Source organism: Falco cherrug, chromosome 8 (assembly GCF_023634085.1).
Source record: "Falco cherrug isolate bFalChe1 chromosome 8, bFalChe1.pri, whole genome shotgun sequence".
Classification (NCBI taxonomy): Eukaryota; Metazoa; Chordata; class Aves; order Falconiformes; family Falconidae; genus Falco; species Falco cherrug.
In genome coordinates, this window is record NC_073704.1 from 46,527,669 (window position 1) to 46,544,135 (window position 16,467).

The 16,467-nt window shown below is 41.4% G+C and overlaps 1 protein-coding gene across 4 annotated transcripts in view; it reads left to right on the top strand.

Moving 5' to 3' along the window:
* Positions 1–16,467, top strand: part of FBXW11 (F-box and WD repeat domain containing 11) — a 74,680-nt gene that overhangs the window by 50,164 nt on the left and 8,049 nt on the right. For all 4 annotated transcript variants that reach the window (XM_055718022.1, XM_055718024.1, XM_055718023.1 and 1 more), the window contains 5 exons: positions 11,581–11,718; positions 12,302–12,420; positions 13,444–13,693; positions 14,845–14,963; positions 15,580–15,690. In XM_055718022.1, coding sequence (XP_055573997.1) covers positions 11,581–11,718; positions 12,302–12,420; positions 13,444–13,693; positions 14,845–14,963; positions 15,580–15,690 — 737 coding nt within the window. The remainder of the gene's footprint in view (positions 1–11,580; positions 11,719–12,301; positions 12,421–13,443; positions 13,694–14,844; positions 14,964–15,579; positions 15,691–16,467) is intronic.

Genomic DNA, 16,467 nt, shown 5'->3' on the forward strand with positions numbered 1-16,467 from the left:
AAAAATGACTATTCTTTTCTTTGATATTTTGCTTATCTTGCTTAAGATTTACAAAGTTGGGCTTGCTCCCTCATTTTAAAATGTTTCTGATAAATCAGGATCACCTTAGTGTTCTGCCTACCAGCAGAAAATCTGTCTTGCTCAGTTTGCTGTGTAACCACCACAAAACACTTAAGTTGTACCACAGATTGTGATGGATTTATTTTAACCACGTGATGGATGTGAAATTATTGGTCTGAAATTCATTAGTGGGGAAACACATGTTTTGGTGTTTAAGACAGATGTGAACTAATGGAATCATTCTGCTATGGCAAATGTGAATTTGTGTTGCTTGGCACTCAGTAAACAGAATTATTCAGAATGCTTAACCTATCTGTAAAATGTATCTGCTGGAAAACATAACCCAATCTTCAAGTATTTTTTTATAACCCTTGCTACACAATTTATAAATATTAAAAGAACTAGGTATGAAATATAGTCTAGGCTTGTAAGCTGAATGTTACACATTATATTATTTGAAGGGAGATGTCTTCTCCCTGTAAGGAATGACGGAGTGATATTGCAATGAAAAGAAGCCCAGGGGATTAAGGAGAATTCTTAATGTGATATTTTCCTGCTTTCTGCAAAATCCTGGTATAGTTCAGTAAAGAAAATGTGCAAAAAGCAGTGTGAAAACCTTTGTGTAGAACACTGAAAAAGTTCAGCATTATTATAACTCACATTTTTAAAGTTACTCTTCTGAAACTCATTTTTTAGGTGTAAGTGGAATGTTTGATTAGGAATTCTTAGAATTAGAGATGGGAGTATTCCTTAGAGATGTTCTAAGGACTTCCTGAGGCCTTTTGAACTGTCATAACCTGCCATTTTGTACTTGCTTTAGATGCTGTACATTTGCTAGCACAGAAATGAAGCTGCAGAACTGGACAGTTCTTGGTAGTATGAAATAAGTAGGACAAAACCAAATCCCTCATTCTTCTGTCATCACCAATGTCAATACTAAATGTAAAAAATTTTCAGTCTTTAAATATCTGGGGGTGGGGAAAGGGTGTGCCACTAAAAATGTATTGTAGTAATGAACATGTTTCTTAAAAAAACCTAAATTTCATTAAATTAACAATAAATATATTAAACCAAGACAACAGAAAAACTTGCACTGCATGGCTTGAAAAGGAAGGGCTCATCTATTCAAAATGGATATAAAATGCATTGGTGTTTGGAGGTCAAGAAACAGGGGTTTATAGTACTCTTTTTGAACCCTGATTTTCTTTCAGAGTTTCAACTTACAGATTTTTAATTTTCATTATATAATGCTGAGATGGATGATGTGATCAATGTAGAATATGCAGAGTAACGGGTTATTTCATGACAAGCTTTGAGATGGAGCTGGGACAGTGGAGTGTGCTATATGTAAAACGTGCCATGCCACTAGTATTTAAAAATAGTAACATGAGTAATGAGCGTGGGAAAAGTTGTCTTTTCTGTAGCGTACAAGGAGTAAACTGTGAGCTGTTACCATAGCTTCTGCCCATTCCAAACTGCCTGGCAATCCAGCTACTTTTACATATGATTCCCATAGTTCCTATCTGATGCTTATATCCCTAACAACATTAAATATCACTGGGGCATGCAGGGAACTCCAGTGTGGCTCACTCAGGTGGAGGGAGGCAAGAACAGAGAAGCAGAATTGGGGCTGTTTGGGGAAAATTTCCTGTAATTCCGTGCTTGTGTCTATAAACCTGTGAGAAACTTTTAATCGTTAGTGGTTGTCAATCACTTGGGGTAGAAATTCAGGTATTGGCAACCAACCTTGATGCTGTCCATGGCCCGTGGATGCTTTGGTAGAGCAGTAAAGCTGAAAGGAGCCAGGACCTGTCAGCTGTGGGCTCTTGCCTCTGAACCTCACTTTAGCAAAAGTAAGTGTCAGCCTCTGTTTGCCCAAATTCAGGCAACAAACGTGTCCTTGTCCAGTCTCCTAGAGCGGTGAAGTTTCTCTTTGAAAACTAATGGCTACTTCCAGAATCATCACTGCTCAGTTTATACAGGCAGCGCATTTCCCACTCCTGGTTCCTCGAAATTGCTGAACTGGAGGGGGAGGCAGAAGGACGGGAGTAGTATGCCACGTCAAATTTTTCCCTGTTTACATATTTCATTCAAGCCTTCTGAAATATTGCTGTTTTCCACATTTCCAACCTGGAGTGAGGTTAGTGTTTGTTAATAGTCAAGGGTCCGATAGTTCTTCCACTTCCAAAAGTCTGTTATAATTTTTCTAATAAATCACCCTTTAAAGCACTTTTCACAAATTGCTTCCCTAAAGAACTGTCAAAAGAAGCTTTTAACACTGTTTAAAAATGTAGATGGTGAGTAACAATAACAACAAAACTTTAGCTATAAGATTAGGAGCATTTCTTAGATTTTTCCTCCCCTTATACTGTTTTTAAGCCGTAAGTCATGCTTTCCCTCAGTTTCATACTTTCCCCATTCCCTCATTTTTCAAAGCAATGTGCAGAAGCTCTTAAATGAGACTTTCATCTTAACTGTGATGATGAATTTTGTATCTCTGAATACCAAAATGTTTTTTCTTCAAATATTTGCCTGGACCTTTAATAAGATCTTTCTGTTTCTGTCAGAGTGTCAGAGTTTAGGGAGCTATCAATGAGCCAAAGGCTACCATATTAGCATTTATATAATTATATAAATATTTTTATAAGACATTTATCTTGTGTCCAAAGGGCTTGATTTAATACAGTAAAACGTATTTGATGTAGTACAAAAAATTTTGTCATTCAGTATTTTACCTGCGGAGCACAAAGATTAACCAAATTTTGCTAGACTGTTTCTAATGATAAGAATTATTAATTTACTGCAGCTGGTACTAAATTGGATTGTGGATAGAGATAAGCTTAAAGGAGAGTGTGCTCTCTCCTTTGGGTTGACTGACAGAATTTGAAAAATAATCCAAAACCTGAATTAGCAATTGGAAGGAAAGATGAGGAATTATAAATAGCAAATTTGAATTCTTTCCCTTGGGCTCTATTTGCATTTTGGGTCAAAAGTCCGTGCAACCACCAAGTGTCGTTAGCTGCAAGGTAATACAGGCAATGATTTGGCAAAGTGAGGTCCCCTTGCCTCTCTGAAGATTTGTTAGTGTTTGTTTCATGCCAAACACATTCTAGGAACATAATGTCACTTTTGAAATCATTGGATTTGAAAATAAGAGGACATCTAGAGATCTGAAACCAAGTTCTTGGAAAGAGAGGTAGTTACTCTCCACCTCCTGTGAAGCCAAATATTTAATTAGGTTTCATTTCACAAGAGGTGGTCCAGTAAACATCAATGTCTCAGAGTCAGATGTTGAATTGCCAAGCTTCCCTAGGAGCTTTAATAAAGGAAAAACCTGTTTTGGGGCTTATCCTGGAAGACTGACCATGGGTTTGCAAGACCATGCTTGCGGAGGTGGTCTGGGTGGTGCTGGGTGTCCTGTGCCTGGGCGCAGGCCCCAAGCCTGCTGGGGAAGGTCAGCTGGTTTAATGGGACTGTGTTTAATCGGCATGTTGCCAGGATGGGAAGTTTAATACTGCTGATTCCAGAACCCCGAGTCCCTGGATTTTTTCCATATTATTTGTGAAATTTGGCCAACTATTCTGTTTTCCCCTCAGGATTAGCCCAAGTATCTATTTCTTGTGATGAGTCTCAAAGACTTATTTTGTAAATGTTCCCCTTATCTTCAAACACATGGCAAGTGCCCTCATCTTGTTTCCATGGAGACTTAGGTCCACCTAATTAAGACAAGAATTAGAATGTTATTTTGCTGAAGATGTTAGGAAATGGCACCAGGCCATCAGATTAACACCATGTGTTCTTCTGAATTTTGAAAAAGTTCAGATTTTAGGACTGGAACTGAAATTTCAAAGCCTTGGGAAAATTTGAAAAGGGGAGAATGTCAGCGCTCACCTTAAGTCACCGCCAGCATTGGGAGATCTCTGTTTATGAAAGTTGCAGTTTATAATTTCTGAGGGAATTGGGTACTGTTCTAATTCTGATGCTGGAGAAACTTCTGTGTGCGTGTGTGTGAAGAATCTGGTCAGCATTATATGCCTTGAAATCTTTTCAGCCAGCCTTTGAAATCTCTACTTCACAGGCACTTTCCAAAAGGCATTTCTTAAAAATGAAATTGGCCAAGGAAAGGAGAGGCTTTTGAGTGGCAGGGACAAAGTTCTTGTGGTGCATGACACCAGATTTTGGCTGTTGTGTCTGAGCAGGGCAGAAGATGCCGTTTAGATGCCTCTAGCGTGGGACAGATCCCTGGGTTGGTTTTTGTTGACTTTGCCAATGTCACTCCTACTCTTTTCCACAAATGGGCAAACCAAGACTGCAGCTTTTCTGTTGCAGTTTGAAAGAGGGATTTATTATTCCTGTTTGAGTACTTGAATTCCCCTGTGCTCTGATGGGGGCTGATAACTATCTGTTTAGATAGAACTTTGTATTTTTATGGTGTTGTGCATAAACTTTGTTATTGTCTTCAATGGAACCTAAGAGGTGCAATAATTTTGTTTTTTCAGCAGCGTTGTTCACTGTCAGGTGTTGTGTATAGTCCAGATGTGTGTGTCATTGAGGTGCCTCCAAGGACCGCTCTCTGTGTTCGTTGCTGTTGGCTTGTGTTTTTAAGGTGTCTTTTCCAGATCTGGCAGTAACATCAGTACTTCTCCTCTATCGCTTTGGTGTAAGCAGGAGTCCATTTAAAGTTAATGTATGTTGATGTTGCATCTGTAACCTCAAAGCGTGACATTTTAGTCTTGAGTGTGTTAGAACAGGTTGGTGGAAGTTGGTGGAAATAGGGATCCTTTAACAGAAAACCAGCGAGACCCATCAGCGGGTGGTACTGTGATCATTGCAGCTGCAGAGATGAAAAAGTTCTCTTCATCAGAAGCTGCCCTTGAATCTCTTTTGGGATCTTGTGCTTTGCGGGCTGGGTTTGCAGAGGTGCTTGATAGAGAAGGCAGACTTTGGGGGAGGAGGAACTGCTTTGTGCATCTGCATCCTCCTGTTACAGGTTCTCCTGAGTTAGGAGGATTCTTTACTCCCTCCCTGGGGAAACAGAACAACTGTACTGGTCAGATCGAAGAATGGCTAGCACAGCATCCAGCAGCAGATGTGTGGGGCAGAGACCGTGGGGACATGATGCAGCTACGCTTCAGTTCCGTGGGGGTAATCGAAGTCTGTCACGCCCCTCCTCTGCGTGTGTTCTGCCTCCCTCAGCAGGTCAGGCACTCCCACCATCCTGGGCAGTAAGGTGGTCCTGATGTTGAACTGCTGCTCCGGAGGCCTGAAACTTCAGTTGGTTGTCTTTTTTTTTATCTGATTTGTCTAAGCTCTCTCTGGTGTACGCCACCGTTCTGGCACTGAGGGAACATGCTGTCTTGTCTTCGTGCTTAATGAAATGGTCTGTATTGTACCGTCAGCTTTCTCCCAAAGTGGTTCCCTATGGGCCCTGTATGTCAGTGGCCTTTAACCCAGTTTCTACAGGTAGTCTTCTCTTCCTCTGTAAAGACATTAGCATATTCCACTGTCCAGATTTATCTTGCTCAGCATTATAAGGTTGATCTGTTCTTTTTAAATGTGGCTTTAAAAAGGGTTCAGCAAAGCTGCAGCGGGACTTGGGCATAGTTTTACTTGGTGGACCTTTGAGCATCTTCTCACATGCTGGATCAGCTGCATGCAGAAAGAGACAACACTTCATCAATTTATATTGTCCACATTTGGATCTTATCTAAGCAGCTGTAAATATTAGGAACTTAGTTTTTAGGTCTCGGATTCTGCCAAGAAATCATGATTTAATTGTAACACTTAATAGGAAAAGCTTCCTATTCCTTTTTCTCTAGAGTTGTTTAGGTTTTTTGGACTTCACTCTTCATGGCTTTTCTTCTGGTCTTGGAGTTCATACTAAAAGTGGTATTTTACCCCAAACTGATCTGAAAGCCCATGTAGTGTTCAGATGTGTGGTGGCTCTCAGTAGTACACTCCTGGCTTTTTGGTCTCACTTTAATTTCAGACTGTTCTTCAAAACGTAGCCTGGGTATCCTGTGATTTTTATAAATCAAGCCAGAAAACCACTTTTCACTTACTGAAAGTTTCCCCACCCATTCCTGTAGTCTTTCTGTCCCCGCCCCCCCCCCCCCTTTTTTTTTTGTATGTGTGTTAAAGTGGTCCTTCCTGCTTGTATTAAACAAATGCATGCTGCAATTTACATATATACATACGTAAGAATAAAAATAAGCATATGTTATATGTTAGTGGGGTGTAATGAATCTCCATTTCTCTATTTGTTAGACTTGCTTCTTTTTTTTCATTATGTTATTTTTTTATTTTTTCATTATGTTCTTTTTCATGAGTTTTATTCTGCCTGACTCTTCTGTTGGCAAGAAATTAGGTAAATACCAAAACCCAGGTGATTGCTGTTTGGAATTAATCTTTTCTTAGGTTTACTTCCTTGCATTTATTTACTATGTTACTGTTTCCTACCTCTTGCCATGTAATATGGCAACAACTTCTTCCATGTAACTTTTTGTTTCCTCTGGGCTTTCACTTAGCTTTAATTGTGAATAATCTAAAATATGAAGAAATCTTGGTAGCGGAAAGCAGATTCTTTTGATGAGCAGTAGTGTATAAATTTTAACTTAAACAGTAAAGAGCTGTCATAGGAGGGAGATGGTGTCATGTAGCTCCCAGTTGTATAGCTGCTGCCTTCTACATTTCAAAGCATTTTGGGAGTAAAATCCAAATCTAGTCACTCTGCTGAGTCCTCTGGTGTAGCACGAGTCATGTTGGTATGGTTTTTTCATGGAACAAGGTAAGAAAATTAATAGGGAAAGGCAATATGCTTAATGATAAAAGTGGGATAATAATTGGCAAGATGTGGTGGTGGATGGTTTGCAGCACTTGGTGTTCTCTCTTCTAATAGCAGTGCCAATTTACGTTCAGGATGTTGGTACGGACATTGTATACCCTGCTGCTCACTTCCAAGACATATTTACTGGTTCAGGTTTGAACATTGTTGAATCATTTGACAATATGCTCAAGTCTTAGTGAATGTATAATTAGGTATACCATGTCTGCAGCCAAAACTCATCAGCTACTCCACTGAGATGTCTTACTGACCACGTAATTTTCTTGTTCATCACTTTAATTATGCAGCTGGTCTGAGGAGTTGTTTTACGAAGGGGATGTTGGATACAGTGCAAGTGCTTTTTCTGCCATACTGCTTTGGCGCTCCTATTGCTGTTCATGTACAATACTTGCCCAGTGCCTCTCTTGTCCCTGTGGTCTGTGAGCTTTTAGCTGTCTTTGCTGCTACATGCCTACCACCAGTGCTTAGTTCCTTAACAACAGTGGTTTGTAGAAGTGATGAGACTTGCAGGAAAGATGGTGATGCTCTTTGCTTGCAGGGTTTTTAGTCCTCAGGGCTGCTTTAGAAGGAGGCTTTGCTGCTGGCACGTTTTGTCATCTGTTGCTGTGAGCCAGTCATCCCTGTGTGTCAGAAATCTTGCGGTTCATGCTGTTGTGGTAATGACAGGACAGCTAGCGCTCTGCAGATTCCTTTTGAGGACCAGTTCAAGCCTTCTAGGTAATAAGTATCATGTAGCCTTTCTTCTTTAGGCTGGTATAGAGACTACAAAAGCTCTTTGGCCCTCACTAACAGCAGCGAGGAGACCCAGCAGTGAATTCTAGTCTCAAGCCAGGATCTAGGGAATCCTTCTTCAAGAGCTTAATGCTGTTTTTACCCCCCTAAAAAAAACCCCACAGTTGCAGCATCTTCAGAGAGTCTGAGAGGTGAAATACCTCAGAAATGCAGGGAGCCTGGTGCCATGACCAAGCTGTCATTTTGTCTTTGCTTATCAAACTCTCTTAACTTCATAATGAATGAAATATTAAGCCCTCACTACCCTGGTGACATAAGTTCCTTTGCTTCTGCCTTTCCTCTGCCACAGTCAGGAGGGATTTTCTTTTTTTCTTTGAAGAAAGCATGTGAAGAACAAGGGCTTGGATTTTAACTGCCCCTGGTGTAAATGCCTAATGCTTCAGCAGAAATCCCTACGTACGTAACAAATGTGTATGTTCCTTTTCCTTTTTTTCTGCCTCATTTATCCTGAAGAACTGTGTATTCAGAGGGAACAAACTCCTTGGTTTATGGGATTAAGATAAACCCATTTACTCTGTAATAACATTCACAAGGATAAAAATGCAATTTTTAGCCAAATTGCTGAACACAGTGTACATTATCGAATGGGGGAAAAAACCCTGTTCCTAGTAGATTATCCTTAATGCTTCCAATGTATAGTTAATGTTCCAACTGTTAATCCAGATGAAATGCATCTTTTTTAACTGTGCATCTTTGTACCAGCAAATGTATTCTGGCATGATCAAGGCTTGGCTATACCTCTGTATCTTGGACTATTTTCTGTGTACTTTTCTCTCTAAATGCCTTTTTTTATCCATTTATGCATTTCTTCAGCTGCCAAATGGCTCTCCTACTGTGGCAGATGCTTTGGCTTCATACTTGGTCTTTATTCCTTGTATGTCCAGATTTTGTTGGTTATACAGCATTTGTCAGCTACTTGCTGCTGTTGCTCTAGTGAGCTTTCAGGAAAGTGTGAGAAACTTTTTCTCTTTGTGTGTGAACTAACGCAAGAGTGTTCTGCAACATCCTGCTTTTCATTGTGAAACCCATGTTTAGAGGCCGTTATCAGAGACTTGGAGGGGATCTGTAGAAAATACAGGAGTGGGTTTTTGCGTGTATTGGTATTAGGTTTGGCGTCATAAACATGCGAATCACCTGTGGGTCACTTCATCATTACCCCTTGATGCCTGTAACAGTCTGTAACACAGCGATTTCTTCCTTGCCCCTTCTACGTGCATGCATACCTACCCAACGTGTACACAGTCTATGGAGATATCTCCTGGAAGGTGGTTGCAGTTGAAGACTTTTACTAACTGCCCTATTCAGTAACTACCAGAAGTTTCCTATAGCAAGAAGCTTTAATGTGGTTTCCAGTATTGTATTAAACATGTTCCTTTTCAGAGGGTCCTCCAGGTTGCCCACCCACTCAGCCGTATTTAGTCATCTAAAATAATGTTATTTCTCTATATGTCCACATCTGTTTTCACTCTATTGCCAATTGAAATGCTGCTGTATATTCTCTGTGTATTGTGGCTACCTTCCCAGCGTATTCAAAATTTACGCAGTGTAAGGGGATTTTACAAGTTCTCGAAAAACATGAAGTATTTTCCCACAGTAGCCACGCCGTATAATGTCTAAACGAAATGACATCTATTCACAGAATTAAAATGTGCACCTGCATATGACTTTACACTTTAGAGTGCCATCACATAGATATACGTGATAATTTTGTTTCTTTTATTTGAAGCCAGCATTTTCTTATGGGGAACTTAAGTAGCTTCCTATAGTGAACCTCCAAGAATTAAGCCCAGCTAGTGTCCCCAGTGGCTGGTGGCCATACTTCACTGACTGCTGTTTGGTTTGGGAGACTGTTACAAGCAAAACTTCTGATTTGTGATGGTCTTAATGTATCCTGTAACTATTGGTAGTCACTGTCGCGGGAAGCCAAAGCATGAAGGTGCTCAAGTGGTGTTTGAGCAGTCAGCAGCTAATCTGGCATGTGTTCTGTACCACTGCTGATTTCAGACCTTTCCAAAAACGTTGCTTTAGGAAAACTCTCCTGTAAGACTTCTTAGAAATGAATATCTGAACATATATGGCTTCTAAAACTATTTAAATTTGCTAACTCAAATCTGTGATGTTTGTCCTGTGTCTTCAGCGTTAGTATTGCATTTTTAAACACCTTGCCTTCCGATCAGCTGTTACATTGGTTCATGAATGTCTACAGTCCTCCCCTGTTTCTGAGGGTCATCCCTGCAGTGACGAAGGAGTTAACGAGTTGCAGTTCTGCCCTTCTAGCACAGATGATAAATCTTGGATAAAGCTTGAGAACTGCCTGTCCTTCTTCCTGAAAACCTCCATCCCGTGCTGAGCAAGTACCACAGCGAGCAGTCTGCTACCTTCAAGGCAGGAGTCCAGGGCTGAACCAGGACGGTGTCAGATTGGACCGTTTTAAGCCCAGTTCCCAGTCTGACAACCAGCAGTGCGCTAGCTGGCCGGGAAAGTTGATCCCAGACTGATGGATGACTTGCTATCTTAATTTCATTAGCTTCCCCACCAAACTGGAAGAGATTGAGGGAGGATGAATAGCTTGTCAGCAGGCTCCTCTAGAAGCATCTCTTAGTACTTATGATCTAGACAAATTCCTGTGGCACATCAGGTTTGTATTATGACTATGTATAGTTCTCTCCAAATTGCCTAATGGGAGACAAATGAAGGAGCAAATGCATGGAAAACAAAGTGGTAGGGTTAGTTTTCCCTTGGAGGTGTTTTCCTAGAATTGGGACGTCATAGTGACACTGCACTTTTGCCTTTAATAAGTGTTTTGGTTGTTTTCCAGTCTTGGAGGAGCTGCAGAGGTGCCTGCTATTGCTTTGAAAGTTAGGCTTTGGTTATAAATAGGGTTTTCCAAGTGAGCTGGCAGTCAGCCAGCCTCTCCCCAGGTTTCCACATGGTATTTTGGGGGGATCCCAGGGAAACCGCTAAATTAACGGCCTGTTCTGGTGCCTGCCCTGGAGGATGGAGAGCGTCCCAGCTTGTGTAGGTACTGCAGGTGCTGGCCGGGGGTTCTGTGCATAGATTTTGTTATGATTGTTGTTACAAACTTCTTGTCCAAAATCCTGTATTTCTTTGAGACTGATGTTGGTTGTCTTAAAAGTAATTAAGCTGATTAAAGCATGGTAATCATCCTGATTCTGCTACACAATCGTTTGCAGCTTTTTAAGGTGTGTTAGGTCTCTTTTCTTAAATGTACCTCTCAGAATGAAAATATTGAGAATTACACTTCCACAGAGTTTGAGGCAGGGGGCAGGGGAAATAAGTTTTGATTATTTGGAACCTTACAGTCCCTGTTTGGTTTTATTTTGATCAGGGTGCTTAGAGGAGGCTTTTGTATCTCAAAATCCCTTTCTAAGAGGTGTGACGGTTAACAGGTGAAGTGGCTGGGTAGGGGAAGGGAAGGTCCAGGAACCCCTTAACCTCCCTGTTGGACTCAGCAGTTCTGTAATGTTCGTTAGTCGGGTGAGGCTGAATGTTGGCACCATATGAGCTCCTGGTTTAATCTTTGCTGCTTGTGTCAGATGATCGTGTAAATTGGGGTGTGGGGGTGGGGAACTGGATTGTTATGAAATGTGTGCCTCTAACGGCTCCTTGGGAAATTCTCAGTGAGGTTAGCTGGCCATAATTTTCACCAGCAAACACAACCTTTGCCATGACAAATTACAGAAGTCCCGATTCATAGTGTTTTGTGTATTTTTATTGGGGGGGGGAGAAAAGATACGTTTAAGTCTTATATACTTCAAATTTAAGGACGACATATGTAGAAGTGGAAAGATTGCTGTGTGTGTGTTGGAGTTGTCAAGCATGCAGCCTCATGCCTAACCCCTGCTTGTTTCCCCTCTTGTTAGACTATAGAATCTAACTGGCGATGTGGGCGGCATAATTTGCAAAGGATTCAGTGCCGCTCTGAAAACAGCAAAGGTGTCTACTGTTTACAGTATGATGATGAAAAGATTATCAGTGGCCTACGAGACAACTCCATTAAGGTAAACGCTTTTTTTTTTTTTAAGTCTTTTCCTAGAGATAAGTGGGTAATTCTGCCTCGGAAAGCTAGCTGCTTGTGTTTCCTTGATTTCTCTTGTCTCATCATGGGACAGTATTTATCTGTGCAGGGTCAGTGTCTTCTGTAGCCTGGCAAAGTTCTCACCTGCACTTTGCCCTGGAAACTTTGGGGATTCCCAACTCCCAGCCAGAGATCAATGCTATTGACCACAAAGAAATGCTTGGGAAATCGGAGTGCACATAACGTGAATGAAGACTGCGTGTGCCACTGCCCCTAGCCGTGTCGTTGCTGGTAGTGTGCTTTCATGCTAGCACGTTGCTTTCATGCTAATTATCCGTGCCATTTTTTTATTTGCAAACCAGGCTTTTATCTTTTCATGACCATTAATTATTTTGCTGTTCTGTCAAAAACTTCTGTTAAGACTTCCTGAAGCTGGAAGGGAGGACGGGCCAACTGATCGGCCAGGCTAACTGCCCACGGATTCCTCCTGCTCTTTCTAGTTTTCTTCCTTCTTGGATCCGTGTTTTTGATCTTGATAAACTGTTTTTTCTTCTTGCTTTTAACAGATTTGGGACAAAACAAGCTTGGAATGTTTGAAAGTATTAACAGGACATACTGGCTCGGTTCTTTGTCTGCAGTATGATGAAAGAGTCATTGTAACTGGATCTTCAGATTCTACAGTGAGGTAAGTTTTTGCACAAAAACAATTTGAGTATCAGAGCTGGGAATATTTACAATGATCTCTAAATATCAGAAAACATCTCTAATGTGAATGTGATACTGCTATTCCAAAATGAAGATACTCATACTTGGCAAAGCATCACATTCAATAAATTTTTTTTCCAAATCTGTCTCATTTTGTTAGTGTTAAGAATTTTGAAGGAGTATGATCTGAGTGATTCAAGGCGTATCCTGAAGTTGTAGAATGGCTGATGGCCAACTAGGCAATAATTTCTTCATTTAGGGTTTCTTGTACTGCCTTCTGACATCTCTTAATTATGGCCCTTATGAAAGGTTATTTGGTATATATTGAGCACTTGTCTGACTGGAATTTTGATGATACTGAGTTTAAATTCTTGTGTGAATTCAGTAGTCAGTAGATGCCAATGTAAAGGCACTCTGGTACAGATCAGTGGAAGGGCCTTGTCGCTTCCTGGTATCTTGCACTGCTATGCCAACGTCAGTGTCTATAAAACTTTTCAAAAGTTAAGAGCTCATCTTGACACCCTTCAGGTACTATAAATTAAGTAGTGACTTTTCACTTCATGTAAGCTAGTAGGTAGCCCTGGAGGGTGCTGTATCCCAGTTGCTACTGGTGTGTGTGAAATCTGAATGAATGATGTAAATCTGAAAAAAACCCAAACCCCAAACCGGATAGTATTTGTTTTGGCCTGTTCCATCAATTTGTACATCATACAAGCTTCAGTCATCCTGGAAGAGTTGTAGAGTTGTTAAGCGGCTCTTTCTTTTAGCAGTGGTCCCAGCGTAGGCATTTCCTGGTCTAATTGTTGCTGCTGTTAATTTTTGCTTGTCAGTCTGAGACGTGAACTAGGATACTACCCCAACGCCTGCCTTCCCCAAGCCCTAAGAGATGTTAGGCACCTAGAGGGGTTGTCATTAGAGATAGTGACAGACTTGTGCATGTTTACGCTTTACACCATGCATAGCCATCATCCTTCATTTGGAATAAAATTCTTTTCTTTTGCAGAGTTTGGGATGTAAATACAGGTGAAGTTCTGAACACGTTGATTCATCACAACGAGGCAGTGCTTCATTTAAGGTTCAGCAACGGCTTAATGGTGACATGCTCGAAGGACAGATCAATTGCTGTTTGGGATATGGCATCACCTACTGACATCACCCTGCGCCGTGTCTTAGTTGGCCATCGTGCTGCTGTTAACGTGGTAGACTTCGATGACAAGTATATTGTGTCAGCGTCAGGTGACAGGACCATTAAAGTACGTTGGCAGAGCGCTACCCTAGGGCTGCATGCCTACCGAGCCAGAAAAGCTTCTGAGCAGTTCTGTGTCTTTCTTCAGCATTCAGCTGGCTGCTTCCTCTTGCTAGCTGTTAATGTCTTTATGTGCATAACTAGGCTTGTAACATTTTTGTGGCTTCTGTCGTACAATTGCAAAAAAGTAAAGCCCATTCGCTGTTTGAGCTCTAGTCTCAAGGTATGGGTTGGTTTGTTAAATATGGCAACATTTTGTGCCTTTTTCCAAGTGGTATTTTCTATTTCAATTGGCAGTCCTGTTCCAGACATGAAATTTATCAGCAGTTGCCTTTCCTTGCCATGCCTTCCCAGCAGCTCCACCAGGCTTTGCCATGTTTGAAGAATTAAGAGCCTCTATTTGAAGATTATTACATACCAGAAGATTTGAGTTACCCAGAGCTTATTAATATAATAAAGGTGTTTCCACCCTTCGCTTATTAATATAATAAAGGTGTTTCCACCCTTCCCTCTCTAGAACCAGAGCTACCTTGGACTGTGCCAAAAAGCTCTTGGCAGTTTAATGTCCAAATACCTGCCAGAGATCCCGCTGCACTCCGTGTTGGAAAATGAGCCACTGGATACTCCACGTTACAACTTCAATTACAGTTCATTAAAAATGGGCAAAATTGAATCATTTAATATTAAGAAAGAAGCAGCAACCAAACTTTTATGGGCCACAGTTCTGGCCGCCTTGTACTAGTGGATTGCTACCGATTTCTTTGGTAATGTGGTGTTCTTGCATATGTGATAACTTCCGATTTTAAAAATGATTACTTACTGATATGCAAGCGTAATCAAGATTCTGAAATCATTTAGGGCCATCTCTACCACCTGCAAATTTTATATACAACCGCCCCCAACTTTTCTCATTGATTCGAAGTGCGGCAGCAGTGCCCGTGGCTCTTGTCACCGCAAGGTCCCCACAGCGCCCGCCTTCCGTTAATGCCGGGTAACTGCTCTTTGCCCACAAAAATACCCTCCCAGTTTCTGTTCCACTGTCCAGCAAAGGTCAGCCTCAGACCTCTTCTGTTTATGGATTCATAATGGCTTCTACTGAAATACAAAAACCTTGTTTGGGCGTAATTCTCAAAAGAGCATTTATCTTGTGTTTCACAGGTCTGGAGTACAAGTACATGTGAATTTGTTCGTACTCTGAACGGGCACAAGCGTGGCATTGCGTGCCTCCAGTACAGGGATCGACTAGTTGTCAGTGGATCTTCAGACAATACCATCCGGTGGGTGCCCACAAACTGCTGTTGGTGTGTAACACTGTACATTTCGTGTGGAAAATAGGGTTTCCCCAACCTTTGATGCTGTCCTGCACTATTGCGTGTGAAAACATGCTTGGTACACCTTGCTATTGGAGCAGATGATGTATGAATGGAACTTAACTCAGTGTGAGAGTGTATCACATCGCTGTGCAAAAGTAGGGCACTGAGGTTTATGACAGAGATAAACAAAACTTCTCTATTGCTGTGGTTTATCACCTTGTCTTCTGCTTGAAGAGATGGGGAAGACATTGGTCACTGGTTTTCTTAACTGCTTTCTGAACCTCTAATCATGGATTTATGCAGAATAGAAAAAAGCCTGCTGAAGTTTCCCAAGATAACACATATCCAGCCTTTACATGCATGTAGTATCAAAATTAATTTTGCTATACTGCAGCTGCAACCCAGATTTATCTCTGAATTGCATGCAAGGAACATCTCGTGGTTCTCAGGCCTTTTGAAGCAAATTATGTGGTATCTCCCACAGAAAACCACTCTAGCATGCTTAAATTGCCGTGCGTGAGGCTAAGGGGCAGTGCTGAACCTGAAGTACTCAAAAGACTTTCTCCTCTGTTCTCTTAAGACTATGGGACATTGAATGCGGTGCCTGTTTAAGAGTATTAGAAGGCCATGAAGAACTTGTTCGATGCATCAGGTTCGACAATAAGAGGATTGTTAGTGGAGCCTACGATGGGTATGTTTTTGGAAGTAATTTAAAAAAAACCTTTTGCCTTTCTTAACAAAGCATCATGCGAAAGCCATTGAGCTTTGTGTGAGGGTTCTCTTCTGATGGATCAATATTTACCTGAGCAGCTTCTGCTTCGAGCATTTCAGCGCAGCAGGCTGCAGTTTTAAGTTGCCAAGAAACTGCTTTTCTGGTGCTCTTTAGCACACTCCTAAACTGTGTTATCACTCAAGTTTGACTTTCCATAGAAAGTAAACTTTTGTTTGGCTGAAGTGACATCCCTTTGTTTCTTCACTCAGGAATTGCTCCTTGCCCCATCCTGTGTACTTAGTAGTTCAGGCTTTCTATTTTTATAAGACAGCACCCTGAAAATGTTTATTGTGAGTGTAAATGTATCTTGTGGGGCTCTGAGAAGTCTTTGGTGCCCATTTCGGTTGGGTTGAGGGCAGGAGCCCCCACCGTTAGCGCTTCTGACTTGCTCGGTCTTTTCAGTGTGTAGTGGATCCATGACAGCTTACAATGTCCAAATTCTCCGTTTCTTTGTCTGCCTGATTTATACCTGTGGTGAGCAGTAGAGTGACTGAAAACAATTTTGGAGCTGTGTTTGTCTCAGGCCTTTTGTTAGGGTTCAGTGTCACACCGGGGTTGGCAGTCCCAGCCTAATTCCCACGGGAATTTTGCACCTTGCCAGTAGTGCTGTGAGTTTTTGAGATGTTCTGCAGTTCCAGCTGGCTTGCACATGCGTGGTCAGTTTGTCTTTCATAGAACCAGCCCACTTGGTCCAGC